Genomic DNA, 20521 nt, shown 5'->3' with positions numbered 1-20521 from the left:
TTTTCGTATGGATAGAAGGCACGCACATGCAAATCGCCACTGTCACGGTGCACTTCTTGGTGGGCTTTCAACATGCAACCGGGTCGCACTGTATGTCCGCCCTCCGTCGTATGGGCGCATGCCGCGCCCGGAAGGCGACAGGCGACTTATGTATGCAGGGGGGGTTTAAATCACTAAACACCGCGGAGTATTGGACGTTGACGGGCACTTTTAACGGTTTGCAATAACGAATCGGAATAATGAATAATAATCCATCCATCATCCATCTTCGGTGAAGATGTGGCGTGTTCCACATCTTTAGAGTCAAAATAAAGCACTACTATATTCCAATATGGATTATGTTCGTAGCGAATCGTCCTTAGTGCGGTGCAACAGCGTCTTACTTGTGGAGCTTCTTGCACAAAGTCGTTATTTTTATTTCTCGACAGATTTGTTTTCCCCTCCCGTTGTATGTTTTGTTGTGGTACACGGTGGCAATGGCAGCGACAGTTAACCATCCTTCCAGTGATCCTGAAGGTCGTATCGGAAGATTCTAGAACACCGGCGAACCACCAAAGCTCTCCCCAAAAGCCATCTTCCCGCAGCGGGGATTGGCTCAGCGTGAATGCTTTCAATAATTTATGATGGAACGCTTAATGCGCCAAAGGACGGGGTAAGAAAAAAAAAGGGATCATAATACGAAAGCGTAGGAATGTTGCTTCATGTTACCTTCGTTAGCGATTCCAAGATTCCGGTGTCGTCATGTCTGGAAAGGATTACTGCATTCCGAAGCTTGTTCATGGGATGCTAATACGTTCTTCTTCAAATAGAATGAACGATACTTGGAAAAGGGGTCCCTTATGACGCGTTTTCGAAAGTATTTGTTGTTTGCTTTTTGGTTTGCCCGAAGAGAACATCTTCAAAAAATTTATTTTTAGAGAGTACATTGCTTTATGTATGGAATACTTGTGGGACACTTATGAGAATACTTATGGGCCGTAATCTTACTTAACTATCCGACGCTACACCGATGGTTAGAAGATGATCACCGAAGTTTCCACCTCCGAGTCGCAGATGGCCGTCTCTAGCGCTAGGTTGAAGCTAGTAGACAAGCAAGTCCATACCCTTGGCGCAGACCCTGGGTGAACCTCTGATAGTTTCTAACTACCTTTTTCTATGAATGGGACAATCGTAGCGTCAATGCTATGGTCAATGGCACATAATCAAGGTGTGTAAAAGTGCACAAATTGGACAAAGAAAGAAATCCTAATGAATTTCTTCCCAAGTCTGTCTACTATTACATTCCAAATAGTTGAGCAACAAGAGGCAAACTTCAACCACGTGTTCGAAATAGCGAGGCTGTTGTAACGCCACTCTGCTACCTGATTGAAGATGCATCAACTGATCTGGAACGGGGCTACGGCTATTTGAAAATAGCTTAAATTGCTCTGCATCGTTATGCTCCAAATGTTGCACCTGAGGACTTGATCTTTCCAGGGTTTTCCAGAAGCGTAGAATGGATGCAATTTTAATCAAGTATACATCAAAACGAGTACGATTCTTTCGAATTGTCCTTTTAGTTAATATTTTTGTTCGAGATAAAATACCTTACTTCTTTCGATCTCCAATCGTCCAATCGTTTTCCTCTTGATATGATGATCTTTCAACCTCCGGTGATTAGTTGTCGGTTCGCATTACGCACAGTGTACACTGCAGCGCAACCAGCGGCATCAAGGTTGTCTAGGTAGTTGATTCGGGAACGTGACGGAATCGTATCTCTTGCTCGCGCTCGTATCGAGTAAAAACTGCTCCGCGGAGAGCAAGGTGAGCCTCTGGAAAAGGTCTTACTGCTACTGAGTGCGTGCACAACAACAGCGTTGCGCAATAGTAAAGGTATGCAACCTTCCATAAATTAGCAAACGGTTGTGGTTGCAATTTTCACTCATAGGCCATGTTTGCAGTTTCAGGAAACGTTTAGCGTACATCTTGCCATCGTCATTGGTGGATGCAAATCGAGAAGAATCTACCCCGTTCAAGGTCACCTAATTGGAGTGGGGATAGTGTTCTACTAAACTCTGCAGTATTTGAACGTAGTATCATTTTACTATATTTCATGAGTACTTTTCACTATATACTATATTGATTCACCAACATAACATGAGGCGAACACATATTCCGCGTGTTCAACCTACACGCTTTCGAGGGACAATCTGTCATAATACCTGTGTGTGACCTTACATGGGGCTTGCGTGGTAAGGTTCGGTCGTGTAAGCAACCGGTCAGCTTCGGCATGAGTAAGGCTCTCGTCCAGCTAATCTGCTACACACCCCAGTGCATGGGGTAGGCACGCAGTTATGCCAGTGAAAAAAATAAAACCGGTGCGAAACTTATCGTTGGTTAAAAGCAAAGCCACACGGTATCGATGACTTAACGCTTTACGGAACGCGTAATAGCGTCATGCGCGTCGTACGATCCGGACGCGAGGTTTGTTGTGAGTTGTCAATGAGAAAATCACACAGAGGAGGAGAATGTTGTAACCATCTCCGTGTTGCCATTTATGATATGTAGAGCCTTTAAAAGTGTATGTAATTCTAATGGAAGTTTTGACAAACTCCGATACGCCTGAAAGTATGCAAATTGAACACTGTTCATGGCCAATAGATGGATTTTTGTATGCGCTGCGGAAGATGTAGAATTTAACTAGATTGTTTAACTTGCAACAATAAAAAGACATTGTATTCTACCGGGTGTATTGGCAAACGATAAGAATACCGGTTGTCAAGGAACATTTTTCCCCAGTTCCAAGCATGTCTTCCATTTGACTTTGACGAGCGATGCTACGCGCTACGCGTGTAACTCCTTACCAATGATTATCATTTACGCATGTGCGAATCGTAAAGCGGATAGCCGTAATAAAACGACACACCTGGTCATGAGGCGTAATCAAAGTGCATTTGTTTATCGTTTCCCGCCCATATAAAGCGGCTATCATTCGTGAACAAAGCACAATGCACGGCGGAAAATGAAGCTGACGGAAAATGAAGCCACGTTTTATCTTCGCCTGTAACACGTGCCCAAACAAACCGGCCGCACCGTTTCACAGCAACAAAATCTGGTTCCATTTCGATACTTTGTTTTCGCCGCCGTGTTGCTGTAGTGTTTACTTTAAGATGCTGTTTTTTTGTTGTAGCAGTGATGAGTGATGCGTGCATGTAGCACGATGCAAAACGATGAACACCCAAAGTAGTTGCTAATTATTCGAATAATAAATGCACCTGACAATCCACAACGCGCGAGAGGAGTGTTCAACCCGGTTTCGAAATTACTCAATGTAACCTTTCATTGTGCCGCGCGGCACAAAACGTAACGCATCATTTTACATCTGGCCAAACGTCGTCTCCTTTCGGGAGGAGCGTCCAGGTGAGAAGAGGAAAAGAAGGGTCAGCGCCAACCGCATTGGCGAGACACAACAGATTGGTGTATTTTTACCACCTCACCCAAACAATCGGCGATACGGGGTGGGTTTTTTTTTCGGCAGGATAAAAATAATCTTCAAGACACACGCGAGTATGTGCGAATCGGATCGGTTGGTGTACGATGGAAACAATGGAAAACAGGCGCATCTTAACGAGGATCGGTGTAAAGTTTAGTGAAATTATTACTTTGATCTTTTTTTTTGTGATGAGTGGTGCGTTGGAGAAGAGAATACATTTTACTGAGGTTAAAGTTTAAAAATCTACACGTAAACATCATTCAATTCTGATCGTATAACTTAACATCTTAACAAGTGTATGAAGAACTTCAGGAACTAGCAAATCTGGTCACCGTTCTCCCACCCAATTCACCGACTAAGAAATTATAACTATATTCCGAGCTACCCGCATCACCACACGCCTCTCATCATCATTATCTGTAGGTCTCATGATCTAATAAACATTTTCCTGCAGACTAGGAAGAGATTGCATTGTAAAGTAACATCCGACATCTGTCCTGTCCGGAGGGTGTGAGAACTCCCAAACGCATTTGATTCGTTAAAGTCTTGACCAATTGACTTTCACGGCGTTGACGTTGATTCAATTAGGCGCCATGATCCGATCTCCGCTGTGAGCTTCTCATGGTCACAGGAATTTGCCCTCATTCTTCGGTGTACCCGCATCACTCGAATCGGTCGGTTTGCTGAGAACCTTTCTGATTATGTCAGTCGCATCGATGCAACTCCGTTGCAAGTGGGAGGTGAAGCTGAGCTGAGCTGCTCAAAGTTTAATTAGAATTCTTTCCAGAACGGCACTTTCACGGAACACAGTTCACGGTTGGTTTTTTTTTTTTTTGGTGGAATTTTGAACAACTCGGAACTCGGCTCCAATCGCTCGCGCTTACTACAGTGCGCGCGTTAATTGAGTTTGATGCTAATCATCCAAGCCGGGCCGGTTGCAATACACTAACCGTAACTCTAAGGCCGGCGCGGGTCGTGTTTCACGATGGGCGGTGGGAAAAGTATCGCTGAAAATCATGACCTGAGTCATCAGTCTCGTCCGGGTCGGCCGGGGATGTGATTGAATTATGAATTGTGGGAAGCGGTAGATACATTCTATTAGGTAGGTACTGCGAGGTTGCGAGAGGCAAGAACCTGAATTGTGTATGCGCGGTTTATAGGAAGTTTCCATTCCATCGGACACGCGATGCAAACCGCTACTAGGATGGCAGGCAACTGTTGTTTACTTAAAGCGCCTTTGGGGGATTAGATCGAAGATTGAGGAACAGGGCAAAAATACATAACAAATTGGCATTTCGTTGTGTTTATTCACTCATTCACATTGGACAAACATTGAACTAGTTGATTATTGCTACTTTTTGATGCAAGATCATCTATATTAGCATTAAAGGCTGATGAGAAACAGTGCCGTTTAAATAAAAAAAAATGCATTCTTACGTAATGATTTGCGAGAAAAATCGCCCAACAACCTTCTGGCGTACGCGGTCGAAATTTGGCAATTGCCATGACCGGTGACGCGGTTCCATTCCGTGTTGATTATTTTTGGCAATATTCGTAACGGCATTGGCAAAAAGGGCATACGAAGACTGACTTGAGGTTTTGCCGACGTGCAGCAGAAAAATGTCCGCCGGATGTTAGCAAACCGCGACACGTCCTTGCAACAGAAAGGGAAACAAATATCTTTCCTGCAGATGGCGCTTTGTGTGAAGCGTTCTCAACCGTGTCTAGTGTCTAGTGGTAAAGGCGGATGACACGAACTGCAACGAATTGAAGGTAACAGGAAGGAAAAAAAGGATCATTAAAACGCGTTTCGGGTTGTTTGCGCTGTGCTTGAACTTGATCATTAATCTTGCCGAACGTCACCGACTCTGCTCGCCACGCGCGGAATATGTACCGCAGAATAGATTTTAGGTTACAACTTTATTCGTATATTTCACAAATGCATGTTGCTTGTATGTATGCAGTTATTAATAAACGGAATTTTCCTTTTTTATCTTATTTCTTTCTCTACAGACTCAGTCTCAAGCGATTGGCGGTGATGAAGGCGGCAGTCAGTGTGTGTGGTATGGTATCTGCAATGTCGATTCGCTTAATCGCGCCCAGTACTGCCCGTACAACGGGACGGCCAAACCGATCGACACGAAGGCAAGGGACCTGATCCAGATGTGGTGTAAACATCTGCTGGTCGAAGATGCCACGGGCAACATAAACACGTGCTGTGATGCGGCACAGGTGAGTATCTAGAACCGGACATCTAGAACATGGTTAGCACGATCACGAAAACGATTAAAGGTCTTAGACTCGACAAGTATAGTTTGGTACAGTGAATCTCCCAATTTCCATATCTCGTCCAATGTAGTGGGAACCGTAGGAAGAGCAGCTTAACTGTCACAAACCCAGCGCAGATTCTACGTCGTACTCTTTGAAAACAGATCTGTGATCTCATCCGCAAGCCAAAACATTTCGCTTCGCTAGCTGTGAAGTAAGAGGTAGCGTAGCAGCTGGCACGGTACGCTTAGTGGCCGGTTGACCTTGACAGTGACGAAACGAGTAGCATCACCTTCCACAGTCAGAATTGCGTATTTCCGCATCTCCCACCCACCCGAGCGTGTCGATTTTCGTTGATGCGTAGCATAATGTTGCTCGCTTAGCTCTCAGTCCGTCGCTCGGCGACATTGTCTCATTAGTAAACGAAATTCTACGCATTCCTCAGTCTTTTTGCTCCACTCGGGAGTCTTTACCGTGGTTTAAGTTCTTCGGGTGTGGCTTGAACACGTTGAAGATCCTAAGCACGTTGCAAATTGCTTTGGTGATGCGTATGAAGTGGCGATCGTATCATCTAACGAATGCAAACACTAGTGCGCACCATTGTTACAGTGAGCGAGTAGTGCATCGCACTGTCTAAAAGTAGCGTAACTCATGTAACGAGCTTGAGAATCTTGAAGCAATCGACCTAGGGCGACACCATGGGTAAAGCAATAGGCGCTCTAGTTGCTACTTGTTGCTAGTGTTGATGGTCTTAGGTTTAAAGGCCGCCCGGGGACGATGCACCCATCGGACACGATAGCAAAGCAGAGAACATAATATTTGCAGGTTTTAGCGTGGAGGAGGGCACCGACACGCGTCAAGGTTGTAGCGTTGCCAGTTGCCTAAAGCATATCCTAGCATAGTCGGGGTTGACCCAGAGAATTACCCCAGAACCGGTCTGCGGTCGATAATGGTTGTAGCTCATCGGTATATTTTGCATTTTGTGCGTAGGAAGGTCATAGCGTGCGGCGGAAGCAGCCCCAAGAAAGATATGGCGATATCGATCGTATTCTAGTACTCCGGGGCATGTCCGTCAGGGTTTGGAGCGATTCTGCATATGCGTTTGGCGATGTAAAATAAATATTAAAATGTGTACTTACGCGCACACCCACCGGCGCGTTTCAGTTTGGAAAAGAGTGTGTGCTTGGTCGGGTTTATGTAAGCTCTTTCCCTAGCGCCTGGTTTTCGGGAATAAACTATTTTTACCGACATCCATTAGACAGTTAGTATGCGCCGTGTCTGTCTTATATTGCGCTGACGCACTGATAGATGGACGCTCTTCAATTATTTTCATTTCCCCATCGAACCAGTTTGCGTGTAAAACCATCAAACGATGCTTTAGCGTACCCATTGCCTGGTGCGCAAATGTACACAAAATGAACTATATTGTTATTCTTTTACCGTCAGTAATGTTTCTCGAAGTTTCCGGGGTCTGTTTCGATTGGAAAACTGTTTTTTTTTTGTCAAATAGACGTTTTGAAAGTCAGTGTGTCCTTGATAGACGTCTATCGCTCAAAAGTTGATTATCTATCTAGAGAAATCGGCTTATGTCCTCGAAATTAATTTAACTCTTATTGAATTGAGCCATTATTTGAATTCGGGGTAAAATATAAGCTATAAAATTAACTATACATAATACTTAAACTAAATTGTTGATTGATCTTTTTCTTTGTTCTTCGTAGATGCAAGTGCTAAACAAAAATGTGGCACTAGCGGCCAATTTTCTCGCACGTTGCCCTTCCTGCATGGCCAATCTGGTGCGACACATGTGTGATTTCACCTGCAGCCCACAGCAGTCCAGCTTCATGAAGGTGGTATCGACGGAGGAGGTCGAACCGAAGGAAGGGAATGAAAAATCCGACCAACCGGGCACCACGGTGGCTCCCACACCCAAGGAATATATCACCAAAATCGATATCCACATTACGCAGGAGTACCTGAACGGTACGTTCCAATCGTGCAACCAGGTTTCGGTGCCGTCGACCGGGCAGCTCGCGCTAGATCTGATGTGCGGTGACTGGGGTGCATCCCGATGCAGTGCCACGAAGTGGTTCCACTACATGGGCGACGCCGAGAACAATCTGTACGTTCCGTTCCAGATCGATTACGTTGCGCACAGTTCGACCAATGAAACCATCGACGGCTACATACCGTGGAATCCTCGCATCGTTCCATGCAGTGAAAAGTTGGATGTAAGTCATTCACGCGTCGCACATATAACTCGGCCCGATTTGCAAAATATTTTAACCTTTTTCCTATCTTCCAGGCAAACACACCGGCATGTTCGTGCGTCGATTGTGAAGCATCCTGTCCAAAGCCACCGCCGCCACCCAGTCCACCCCAACCCTTCGTCATTTATGGTATGGATGGATACGCGGTCGTCATGTTTGTGGTGTTTGTCGTGTGTAGCGGCCTATTTTTGATTGGTGCCTGTTTTTGCCATTCGAGCACCGGTACCGGCGGTGGAAGCAGCAGTGGAGCAAGTGAGTTTTCTGTCATTGGGTTACTTAATTTATTTTTCTCTAATACTAGTTCTAATTTTTTAAAAAGAAAATGTAACTGAAAAACAGATCACCGAATGTGGAACTGGGCACCGAGTGTTTTTTTGTAATATTTTCTTCTTGCCAAGCAGATCACTTTCTATGCTAGCTTCTTGTCAAGATATATATATTTTTTTTATATTGATTGATTGGAATTGATCATCTATTGCAGGCAGTGCAAGTGAAATGGTATAGTTTATTTGCAGTTTTGTAAACTTTAAAATGCACTGATATATTTAAAAAAAGTTACATAAGATTTGCATAATTACGCAATTTCATTTAGAGATTCCAGCATGATTCGCTTGTTCTAGTACGGGTAGGCTATAAATTTTTGATTTATTCTTTGTTTTTTTACTCAATACTATAAGTTACCAGAATTGCTAGTAGAAATGCTTGTATGAATTATGCAGTGCAGTACAAATCAAGATACAGGATACAGTTACACCCATATGTATGTGAATTGATTATCAACGTATTTGTTTAGTAATTTTAAAGAAACGGACGCAAAGGTTTGGAGTTTTGCATGATTGCATTGCAAAACAGATGCAGGGATGTAAGGATGGTAACGGTTAAGGATGAATTGAAAGGGATGTTCCATCAACCGCCTACGTGTTCTGTGCTGAAATTTTCGATGGTTGAATTTCATCGTCAGCCGGTGAATTTACTTACGTATGGTAACATTTTGCAACGGCAAAACACATATATTTGCGATCCCAAGGTTCAATATTTAAATTGACGCGACAATGAGTTCAAGAGCGGCGGTGAAACGAAATCCGTCTGCCTTCGTATGCGTAACACTTATGAATGAAACATACGCGAAATGGAATCGTACAGAAACCCTGTACAAATGTTCTTACTCGTTTGTGGCAACGAGACCAATGTTCTGTTTTTTGGCTTCACAATGAGCAAGGGATTGATTATTATCATCTAGGGGAGGTGACATTGGTTGACCTCGATCGATTGTGTCGCATGACTGATTACGCGGATGAGACTCGAATTTGTCGCGTTTACTTCCGCTAGTATGAAACGTTGCTGTGTGATACGCTTGGTTTCGATCGATTAGTAGTGGATGGTAGTGTTTAATCAAGAAAATTCTAGGAATAGTACGTTCGAGAGTATTTCCATGGTATATGCTTACTCCTCACGCTTAGTTTAACATAATAAAACTGAGTACGTTATAGTTGAATTTTCCCCTTTCATTATTACCACCTTTAACAAATGAGCACAGTTTATCAGGTTGCGTGTCAACTATTCAGGTAGCAGTAGTTTGGCTATACTGCGACAAAAAGGATGCGCCAGTGAATATTTTTTCTCGTATCCTTTCTGCTATTTAGTTTGTTACCGTTGCAAATACCGGTAAACAACACCTCTAACATTGAATAGATAATAGCCACAACCTAAAATGTAGATAACGCTTAGTTTGAATCAACTATTTTTCGCTCTAGCACCGGCATCAATACAGAATTAAGTTTTGTTTCCTTACAGACAAACTTGGAGGAAACAGATGGAGCGAACGGGTGGATAATTATGAGGGTTATTTTTATCACTATTTCGATCGGGGTTTTGGTCGCGTTTGCCTCCATGAAAGGAGTGGCACAACGATGCTTGCATGGAATTATCCGCGGCTCATTAGCGTTGATCTAATGATGTCGTGGACGTTGTATCTAAATGGAGCTCATTTAAACCATGGTGATAAAGGCTGATGCAGAAAAAAGGACACCTTACAGTGTGTGTATATGTTTAGTATTTCCTTAACGATTTAGGAAGTTTTAAATATTTTATAAAGGTTCGAGAGAGGTCCTAACACTATATTAAATTGTAACTAACAGGCATATGATGTGTCGAGCCCGAGATGTGTCGAGTCAATGGTTCAGGTTTCGGTTTCGGATTAAACCCATTTTCTTCTGGTTTTCCTCATGCGAGCCATAAAACAAAGACTGGAGATTGGATAACAAAAGAAAAGAATTAACAAACTGACTGATCGCACCGTGTTTTCGTTTTCTTTTTTCTTCCTTTTTTCTTCGGTTATGCTAAAACATAAACAAAACACATGTAACGCGGAATGGCAATCAACAAAACCAATACTCAAATATCAAACTCATCATCTCTTCATCAACGTATCGGATTATCATGTTAAAATTTTTCATTTTATATGAACCCTTGGAACAACGCAATACTCCTCTGCCACGTACTGAACTGAACCGAACAAACAACAACACACACAAACAAACAAACACTGCTGCTGGTGGGGTTCGCATACTACCCTTAGAACTGTTGGTTAATAGTGGTGACGCGCAGCCATCGGACTTGCGGTCCTCGGTGGGCCGCAGGTTGGCCGGTGGTCTCTCCTCTAACAGTGGCGATCTGGGCACGGACCGGGAAGACTCACCCCTACAGTCGAAGCGATCGAGTAGGTTTTCGTTCTGGTTTGTTCTGGATACGATTTTCGTTGCCATTGTTTTTATCATTTAACCGTGTTTTCATCCATCCTCATCCGGTTCATCTCACACACGTGTGCACAACTCAAATAATACTTGTTTGTCTAATGCTTTAACAATGTTTTATGTCTTAAAGTGGAATATGAACCATATTTCACAATCACCATAACATCATCTCATGCTCATCATGCAAGAATATTCATTCACTCCTTTTAAACCTTTTACCTGATAACAGATGGTTTGCAAAGCTAAGGAATATGCTTTATGTGGTATCCTTTCGTTACGGCACTTTCTTTGAAATTTGGTAGACACAATATAATTTCCTCAACCATTGTTAATCAATCATTATACACGCTTACACAAACTGTTTCACGTCTTGTGATATTAATAAAACGAAAAAGCTCATATTCAACGCGACATTATGTATGGATGTTCTCAATGCATTAGCTGTGCTGTATTTAGATCTGAACGTAATTTTGGAAAAAAAATGTCCACATAAGTTCAAAAACACATAGCGAAACATACATTTGTCCTGTTGACGCTGTTTGTCTATTTCACTGCACTTTTACCATCCTCTAACTGTAATTCAACGTGTAACTATGTGTGCAAAATGTACGAGCATGTATTTATCACATCATTTATCATGTAAAAACTAATAACTGATCGAAATTGTACAATCCCAATTTTATCTAGGTGCCACTTGGGACGGTGAACAAGAACTTCGTCCTCATCCGTCCGGTGTGGGAGCCGATGAAGATGACGATGAGTCCGGTTATTTCGAACGACTCGGAGCTAAGACGGAAACCGCCTTGGAACACTTCTTCACTGCTTGGGGAACAACGTGTGCTAAACATCCCTGGCTTGTGCTGCTTGGAGGTAACGTAAATGTTATTTCACGTGTTAAAACGCTTGGATATTAAAAATACCATCCGTTCTTTTCATATTTGCAGGGCTTATCTTCATTGTTGCAATGGGTATGGGCATTAACTTCCTCCGTGTCACGACAAACCCAGTTGAGCTGTGGGCTTCCCCACATTCACGTTCCCGTGTCGAACGCGAGTACTTCGATTCCAACTTTGAGCCATTCTACCGCATCGAGCAGATTATCATCAAGGCAGAAAATCTCACCAACGTGATGCACAACACCTCCAACGGTGTGATTCCATTCGGGCCGGTATTTAACCGACAATTTCTGCTCGACGTATTCGAACTGCAGGAGCAAATCAAGAAGATTCAGGCCGTGCGAGAGGATGGCAGCAATCAGACGGTTGGATTGAAAGACATTTGCTTTGCACCGCTTAGCACGGGTAATGGAGAGACGCGTACGGAAGAATGCGTGGTCCAATCGTTGTGGGGCTACTTCTCGGACGACATGGATGACTTTAATGACGAGGAAGAGGACGCACAGGGCTTTGTGATAAATTATCTGGACAAGCTGATTCAGTGCTTTGGAAATTATTACAATCCATCATGCCTGGCGCCCTACGGTGGACCCATCGATCCGGCCATCGCACTCGGAGGTATACCGCAACCAAAGTCACCAGAAGAGAAACCCAGTTACACTGAAGCAAACGCTGTTATCTTGACGTTTTTGGTGCGAAACTACCATGACAAGAACAAACTCCAATCGGCTCTAGCTTGGGAAACGGAGTACGTAGCATTCATGAAGAACTGGACGCGGGAGAACATGAGCATCGCTTTCACGTCCGAGCGTTCCATCGAAGATGAATTGGCGCGCGAATCACAGTCAGATGTGTCCACGATTTTGGTATCATACATCATCATGTTCGCCTACATCGCCATTTCACTGGGGCACGTAAACCAGCTGAAACGTGCCTTGATTGATTCAAAAGTGACGCTTGGCTTGGGAGGCGTTGCGATCGTACTGGCATCGGTCGTTGCATCGGTCGGTATTTTCGGATACATTGGCGTACCGGCCACACTGATCATTGTGGAGGTAATACCATTTTTGGTGTTAGCTGTCGGTGTCGACAACATCTTCATTCTGGTGCAGACGCACCAGCGCGATACGAAAAAACCGACGGAAACGCATGCTGAACACATCGGACGCATTCTGGGACGCGTTGGACCATCAATCCTATTGACCTCCGTCAGCGAGAGCTGTTGCTTCTTCCTCGGCGGGTTGTCCGATATGCCGGCCGTGCGAGCATTCGCTCTGTATGCCGGTATGGCGCTGCTAATCGATTTTTTCCTACAAATCACTTGCTTCGTGAGTCTGCTGGCGCTCGATACCATCCGCCAGACGGACAACCGGCTGGACGTGCTGTGTTTCTTGCGCGGCTCCAAAAAGGATATGCCGGGCAGCATCGGTGAGGGATTGTTGTACAAATTCTTCAAAAGTATCTACGTACCATTTGTGATGCGCAAACCGGTCCGTGTGGCGGTGATGATCGTATTCTTCGGATGGCTCTGCTCCAGCATTGCTGTCGCACCGCACATTGATATTGGACTTGATCAGGAGCTCTCAATGCCGGGCGATAGCTTCGTGCTGAAATATTTCCGCTATTTGCAGCAGTATTTGAGTATCGGCCCTCCGGTATACTTTGTGGTGAAGAACGGATTGAACTATTCGACCATGCATGATCAGAATTTGATATGCGGTGGACAGTACTGTAATCTCGACAGTCTTTCCACGCAGGTTTATATCGCAAGCAAACAGCCCCAGTCATCTTATCTGGCACGACCGGCATCTTCTTGGTTGGATGATTACATTGATTGGTCGGCTGCACCAGGCTGCTGCAAGCAATGGACCAATGGAAGCTTTTGTCCCCATCAAAGTAAGTCAATATATAGCAATAAGGGTTCAAAGACATTTCTTTTAATTCTTTTTTATTTGAATTTCGACAGAGAGTGCCTGTGGAGCGTGTAACATTTCACTGACACCTCAAAAGCGACCTGCGGAGGACAGTTTCCGGCATTATGTTTCCTTCTTCTTGGAAGATAACCCAGATGAGGCATGTGCCAAAGCGGGTCACGCTGCATACGGTAGCGGCGTAAAGTATCAACCGGATGCATTGTCCCCACAGTACAGTGATGTCGGAGCGACCTACTTTATGGCGTATCACACGATTCTTAAATCGTCCTCCGACTACTACGAAGCGTTGCGTTCGGCACGTAAAATTTCGGCAAACATTACCAGCACGATTCAAGCGAATCTTCGCCTTCAGGGTCGCAGCGAATCAGACATCCAACAAATCGAGGTGTTCCCATACTCGGTGTTTTACGTGTTCTACGAACAATACCTTACGATGTGGCCTGATACGCTCAAGAGCATGGGCATTTCAGTGCTAGCCATCTTTATCGTAACGTTCCTACTGATGGGCTTCGATATCCATTCGTCGCTAGTAGTAGTGATCACGATTACCATGATAGTAATCAACATAGGTGGTCTGATGTACCACTGGAACATCTCACTCAATGCCGTGTCGCTCGTGAATCTCGTAATGGCGGTCGGCATCAGCGTAGAGTTTTGCTCACATTTGGTGCACAGTTTCTCCATGTCGGTGGAGGAAACGCGCGAAAAGCGAGCAGCCGATGCGCTCACCAAAATGGGCAGCTCTGTGTTCTCCGGTATTACGCTGACAAAGTTTGGCGGTATATTGGTGCTCGGTTTCGCCCACAGCCAAATCTTCCAGGTGTTCTACTTCCGTATGTACCTGGGCATTGTGCTGTACGGTGCCGCTCACGGACTCGTGTTCCTGCCGGTGCTTCTAAGTTATATCGGTGAGTATCGATAATATTGAGGCCATTGAAATTTAAACCTGTTACCTGCGGAAGAGGGGGTGCGCGGGTGGTATTTGTGTGATAATTTCGATTTTGATTCTCGTTTGTTGTACTTCCTATGCATTTTTAGTTGCATCAGACTAAATCAGTCATTGGTCATGTGAGCAATTGTGAGCGCTTTAATTCAGTGCTTATCTAGCATTCAGCAGGATGTAAATCAATTTTGGATCCTTCCTCTGTACTTGACGCTGACAAAATCCATACACATTAAGCTTCAATTTATCTTCTTATTTCTTGACAATTCCTTACTTCTGACAGGCTATTAGTAGCTAACGGCAATGCTTTAACTTTTTTTCACATACGGTTTTGTACAGACGATAGTCAGGATCAACACCGCTATGAACTTAAACCGTCGGTACAAAACCTCACATTTATACGCTTTATGTGCGTGTGTATTTTTTTCTTTTTCGTGCAAGAGCTGGTATTTTTTTATATTGCAAATATTATTGTACGAAACTTTCCGAAGCATTAAATCACGTTTCGTTACTTCAAATCTAGCTTTCCATTGCTTGTTTTCACTCAAAAGATCATTCCAATTGTTCACTAATCAACTACACCGATTTTCAGTTTTATGTTTTTTGTGATTTCACGCATCGGATATATGCGATTCGACTAGGGGTTGCGATTAGTTACACAGCATTTCTGTACGAATTAGTGTCCGGTTTCGCAGTCGTTCTCATCGCCATGTGTAGATCATATTGTTTAAGTCATAACTGCTAACACACTATTGTCTCGTGTTTAGTATCAAGCGTGTTGAAGCGTAGTGCATGATTCTGAGCTAGATTGTGCTGTTGTTGCGTCTAGTACAGACGCCCCGTAATCTGTAGTTAATAAGTAAAAAAAACTGAAGAAACATAGACATTTGATCCTAAAATACCGCCCTCAAGAACCCACCATCATTGTATAACCGTCATATGCAACAGCACGTTTAGAAGCAAAATTTATTAATCCTGAAACGTATTTTTTTCTCTTCGTTTTTCTTCTCTTCCCATCAAATCGCATAACAAAACTCGTTTACTTTCAACTGGGCCATAACACACACTCGCCACTACGTGTGTCCTGTGTGTGTGTGTGTGGGTATGAATTTGTCTTGCGTCCCATCCATCCGTTGTTTCGTTGCGCTGTAATATGCCCTCATGTTTCGCAAACTATGCAAACACGTGCGGGAAATCGAAATGCAACCTCTCTCGTGTCGGAAAATCAAACACAAAACGAAAAAAAAAACACGTGGTACAAATACAGGCGCCCCTATCAACAAAGTTAAACTGGCCAATCACCGGCGGCAAGCGATGCAGGAAACCCAGGAAACGTCCCTTTCTACAACCGTAAGCAAACCCAATCCAACCAGTGTTGTTCACCATCATCAGCAGTCTAGCGCCCGTCTGGCGGACGGCTCTTGCTGCCGTGTGGATAGTAGTAGTGGTCGTCGCGATGGTCGTGGTTGTCGTTGTTGTGTAGTGCCACCTGCATCGTTCAACGCATCCTCATCTAGCATCACCAATCTACCGCCATTATCACCACCGACATCCACCTCACCCATTCCAACGTCGCCCTTGCACTGCTTTCGCACAATATTTAGTATTAGCACTGGGAGAAGGCATTCACCATCGTGCCATTATGCGCGGGATTGCTGCTGCTCACAGCACACGGCATGGTGTAAATCAAGTAGCTTTAAGCTGGTCGCTTCACCCACGGGTGTCGGGGCGGCCGGTGGAGCAGCAGCAGTCGGAGCGCCGCATGCATCATCGTCACTCGCCACCAATGAGTCGTCCTTAGATCGGGAAACTGATCGGTCGACGACGTACAATAGCACTGCTGCTAGTACGGAGGTAGCGTTGTGTGGTTGCATCCAACATCGGTGGCAACGTTGGCGTAATAAGCATCGGACAAACAAACGGTCGAAGCTAACCGGGGAAAATACGTACTACTCTAATGCAGAATACTGTCTCAATGTAACGTTACCGATGAACGATGTTACCACCAATGCCACCCATTGCATGGCCAAGCATGATGTTGATTGTAAAAAGATGTAGTTGCCTTAAGTTATCACATTCCCAATAACACTGCCGATTACGTTTACGGGCTAATTCTGCAAGTGCTTCTTCATTGTGTATGTGAAGTATGTATAATTTCTTATGCATTTTTGCATGTGACAACTCACTTTTTTTTTTGTACGTATGCATACTGACGATTGTTGCTTTCATTTAATCTTGTTGATTGAAATTATAATTTATTTCGTTATTACGAGATTGTGAGTATGCATATATACGATTACAATTTATGTTGTTTGTTGTAGGTTTGGTTTTATTTTCATTGTACATCTTTTTAAACGTTTTAATCATTTCTAGATGGTGTGGTTTCCTTTAGTTTTGTTTCTTTATGTTTCTTTTGTTATTTGCTTTTGTTAAACGTTTGATAGTGGTGTGTTTGCGTATTGTATCTTTTGTATATATTTTGTTTGCATCTGGCATCATCACACACTAAATGAAGTTATAAAGAGGTTATTGAAGAAATTTCAACCCTTCTTGAGCTACAAGATTTACTCCGTTTCCGACAGAATCATTCTGACACGTCGCTAACTTAATCGGCATACGGCAGCATGCTATCTACAACAAAATGATATATATATGCTAACATGTTATATGTTAGAATGAAACTGTTGGGAAGAGAAGTACATCTTGGTGTCTGCGGAAAATGATACAGTGAGAACGAGCGTTGTTAGACGGAAGCGTTAGGACTATACAGTATCTATGTTGTCTATTGCATTACCTGTACTGACTGTGTGATGTTGCTGTGTAGGTAGTTAATTTTCTTCTACGTGGCCTCATTTTGCTGCGCCTTTCAACTGCACCACCTTTGCACTACCTTAGCGTGATACGCACTACCGTGTTGTAATTGAATAACTAATCTCTATTTCCCTACCGTTTGTCGTTTCGTTTTGTTTTTTTTTCTTCTTTCTATCATTGTTCTGGATTTCCTTGCCTCGTTCTTCTCTTGCCGCTCCTTCTGCCGTACCTCAACGTGCGTGCGGGCGTGCGTGCGCGTGTGCCACAGCTGCACCGGGATGAAAGAATATTTATGTTTGAGCGAATCGAGGCCGATATACACGGTTACTAAGTATTCCCTTTTATCGGTTGTATTTCCTTCGGTTTCGTTTTATTTTCAATTTTTTTTTCTCTTGTGTGTACTACTAGAGTGCCCCCATTCTTCATGTTGCATCGTTTTTTAAGAAGCTTTTACCTTCGGTGTGTGGAATGGTAAAGTACACGCTTGCCGTAACGGGAAGTCATTTCCATTCCATGCAAAAAAAAACGCCCTACATGTACCTTTTCGTTGGATTACGTTTGTCGTCGAATGTATACCATTTGTTTTGCTAACGTTTCTTTCGATATCAATGTTTAGGTTGCACAGTAAAACTGCAATACATTCACGATTACTCGTTAAAAACTAAAAGATTTTTTATTGTTTTCATCATGGTTTATGTTTTGGTTTGTTATGTGTTTTTTAAACTTATTTTTATACCCTGTTCGTTGTGATGCAGGATAACGCTTAGCGTCTTCAGCTGCAATGGGTTAAACTTGTACTGCTCGAGCCACATTTTTCTTTGGTTGTTATTCTTGGTACATGTGTAGTTTCTATCTGTTTACCTATCTGAAACCTGAATCTGAAACGATGGTTGGACTATCGGGGGCGCCATTGTGCCTTTTAGCTTAAGTCGCAAAAGTGTTCGAGTGTGAGTGAAAAGGTTTGTACCTTTTGTGTATTGCTACTCTACTGGAATAGTAACGATAGAGTAGTTTCACTAGTTTTACATGCTACGCTTAAATGAGTTTTCTTGTAGCGAAAACCACACAAAAGAGCCACCGCTGCTAGAGGACCAAATGCACTGATCGTCATTTGACATACAGTGACGCCATAACAGCAAAATATCGTGTAAATATGATACATCATACAGCAAACTAGCAGCAAAAACAGAACAATGCACCGAAAGCAACTGATTATGCGGTAACAAGCATATGAAAATGCGTATTTGGTTGATTTCGCCGACCATGCCGAAGTACAACTAGCGAAATGTTCAAAAACCACTTCAACCATGCGATGGTCACAGTTTGCATCATAATATAAAGCTTTTGCCAGGCGCTACAGTGCGCGTTTGTCAGAGTAGTCGTATTGTTTCACATTTATATTATACTTTAACGAGTTGTGCAAATAGGAAAAGAAGTAATGATTATTGCAGAATGCCTTTTATAGCTTGCATTGACACAGATATGTAACATTTTGTGTTTATACATTTGGACTGCCAATATCAACCTTTCGCTTCTTAGTGTTTGTTTGGGTTTGATTAAGGTTTGTTTGAATTGCTACATGTGAATATTTTTTCCTTGCCATTCTCTTTTGCTATATCCCTTTTCTTGTAGATCGACCTCATCGTAGAGCGCTTTACTTAGTTTAAGTTGTGTACAGTGATCTTTGTGGCGTGATCTTTTCCTTCCTACACTATGTACTTCTTACTTCTTTTGATTGAGATATAGTTTCTATCACGTATTTACATTTGTTTTTTTTTGCCTCCCTCCTTTTCTCACCGTTTCTCTGTACACCGACATCGACATACATAGGCGTGATGCACCGCCGAAGACGCTCCCACAACGATGTTTCCAACGGCACACACCACCCCAGTGCTAATGAGATCGATGAGGAGCCGAATATGGAACAGGATGCAGCGTACTATGACGACCGACAATCTCCCGACTACAACGGCTACCACCACAACGACGATGACGAGCAGGCAAACATTCAGCGAACGGAGCAATCGAATTATCCTGCGCTTCGCCAGGAACAAGAAACCCAAAGAGGAAGAGGATACCGGGCAACAGGAGCGTCTGGCGGGCCCGGGTACTCCGGAGCACGGCAACAATCACGACACCAGATGCAATCCCAGCAACAGCAGCAACCAACCAATCAGCACCGAACCACCCTTGAGGTCCACGCCCAGCACGATATTCCTCCGGGTGAGGATACGGAGGAGCTTACCGAACCTCTTCTGCAACAACCATCCCCCGGCATGCAGTGCGCCCCGCACGGATCTCTAAAAGAGAGCGCCAAGCATCATGCGGTAGCAGTGCCGGCAGTAGTAGCAGTGGAAGAACACATTTCAGCGAAACCACCAATCAACACATCAGCGGCACCAGCATCGAAGCTGTCCCCATCGTCATCCATTTCATCCTCCTCGTTGTCTTCGAAAACTTCCAAAACATCCAAAACGTCCAACAGGCATCGATTGCGCAAGAGTAGATCGAAGGATGCGCAAACGGAGATAGAGCACCCGAAGGCGCCGCTAGTCGTGGCCGAAGATTCAGAAGATTTAGATGGGGAGGAAGAAGAGGTTGAGTACGGTGGGCGAGAGAAGGTGATAGAAACGTCAAATAATAGCAACCACAACAATGATGCCATTTTTGATAATGAGGAGGATTCGTACCGGGGTGAAGATCGAAGGACGCTTAAGTCCTCCGCGTCATCTTCCCGTTCAACGATTGTTCCACGAGGACGATAAGGAAGCGAAGAACGATTGTGATTCATCCAAGCGGCATGGGCTCAGTGCGATGACAAATCATTGCAGAAGGAAGTAGAAAAGAAGGATTACGAAGGTGGGAACGGCAATCTTTTCTTTATCACACTTGTGCTTGGGGAGTTATGAAGATTTGGAGTATGTTAGGAGAAGATGTACTATAACAGTAAGCCTATCGCTAAGCAAAAGATCAGTGAGACGGATAAAGTAGATATAATGCACATAAATACGCCCATACATGATGGTTGAAAAGATTTTCTACCCTGTTCGTAGTTCTCGCTCTATGAAGTATCGGAGGATTGCTCGTAAAATGAGAAGTAGAGGGTAATACGCGCGCATGACCTTATGTTTTGTCCGTACCCAACTCTGTGAGATATGGGGGATTGGATAACAC

The 20521-nt window shown here is 43.8% G+C and overlaps 1 protein-coding gene across 2 annotated transcripts in view; it reads left to right on the top strand.

Annotated features, from left to right (window-relative positions):
- LOC128715456 (NPC intracellular cholesterol transporter 1) overlaps window positions 1-20112 on the top strand; it is a 33587-nt gene extending 13475 nt beyond the window's left edge. Inside the window, exons 2-11 of one of the 2 annotated variants that reach the window (XM_053810358.1) lie at window positions 5486-5704; window positions 7462-7971; window positions 8046-8262; window positions 10589-10729; window positions 11451-11633; window positions 11708-13555; window positions 13626-14501; window positions 15804-15886; window positions 17616-17670; window positions 19178-20112. In XM_053810358.1, the coding sequence (XP_053666333.1) occupies window positions 5486-5704; window positions 7462-7971; window positions 8046-8262; window positions 10589-10729; window positions 11451-11633; window positions 11708-13555; window positions 13626-14501; window positions 15804-15886; window positions 17616-17670; window positions 19178-20112 (5067 nt within the window). The remainder of the gene's footprint in view (window positions 1-5485; window positions 5705-7461; window positions 7972-8045; window positions 8263-10588; window positions 10730-11450; window positions 11634-11707; window positions 13556-13625; window positions 14502-15803; window positions 15887-17615; window positions 17671-19177) is intronic. The other variant, XM_053810359.1, reaches the window with a different exon arrangement.
- Window positions 20113-20521: the final 409 nt, after the last annotated feature.

This window comes from Anopheles marshallii, chromosome 3 (genome assembly GCF_943734725.1).
Source record: "Anopheles marshallii chromosome 3, idAnoMarsDA_429_01, whole genome shotgun sequence".
NCBI classification, from domain to species: domain Eukaryota; kingdom Metazoa; phylum Arthropoda; class Insecta; order Diptera; family Culicidae; genus Anopheles; species Anopheles marshallii.
This window is presented reverse-complemented; position numbering and strand designations above follow the sequence as displayed.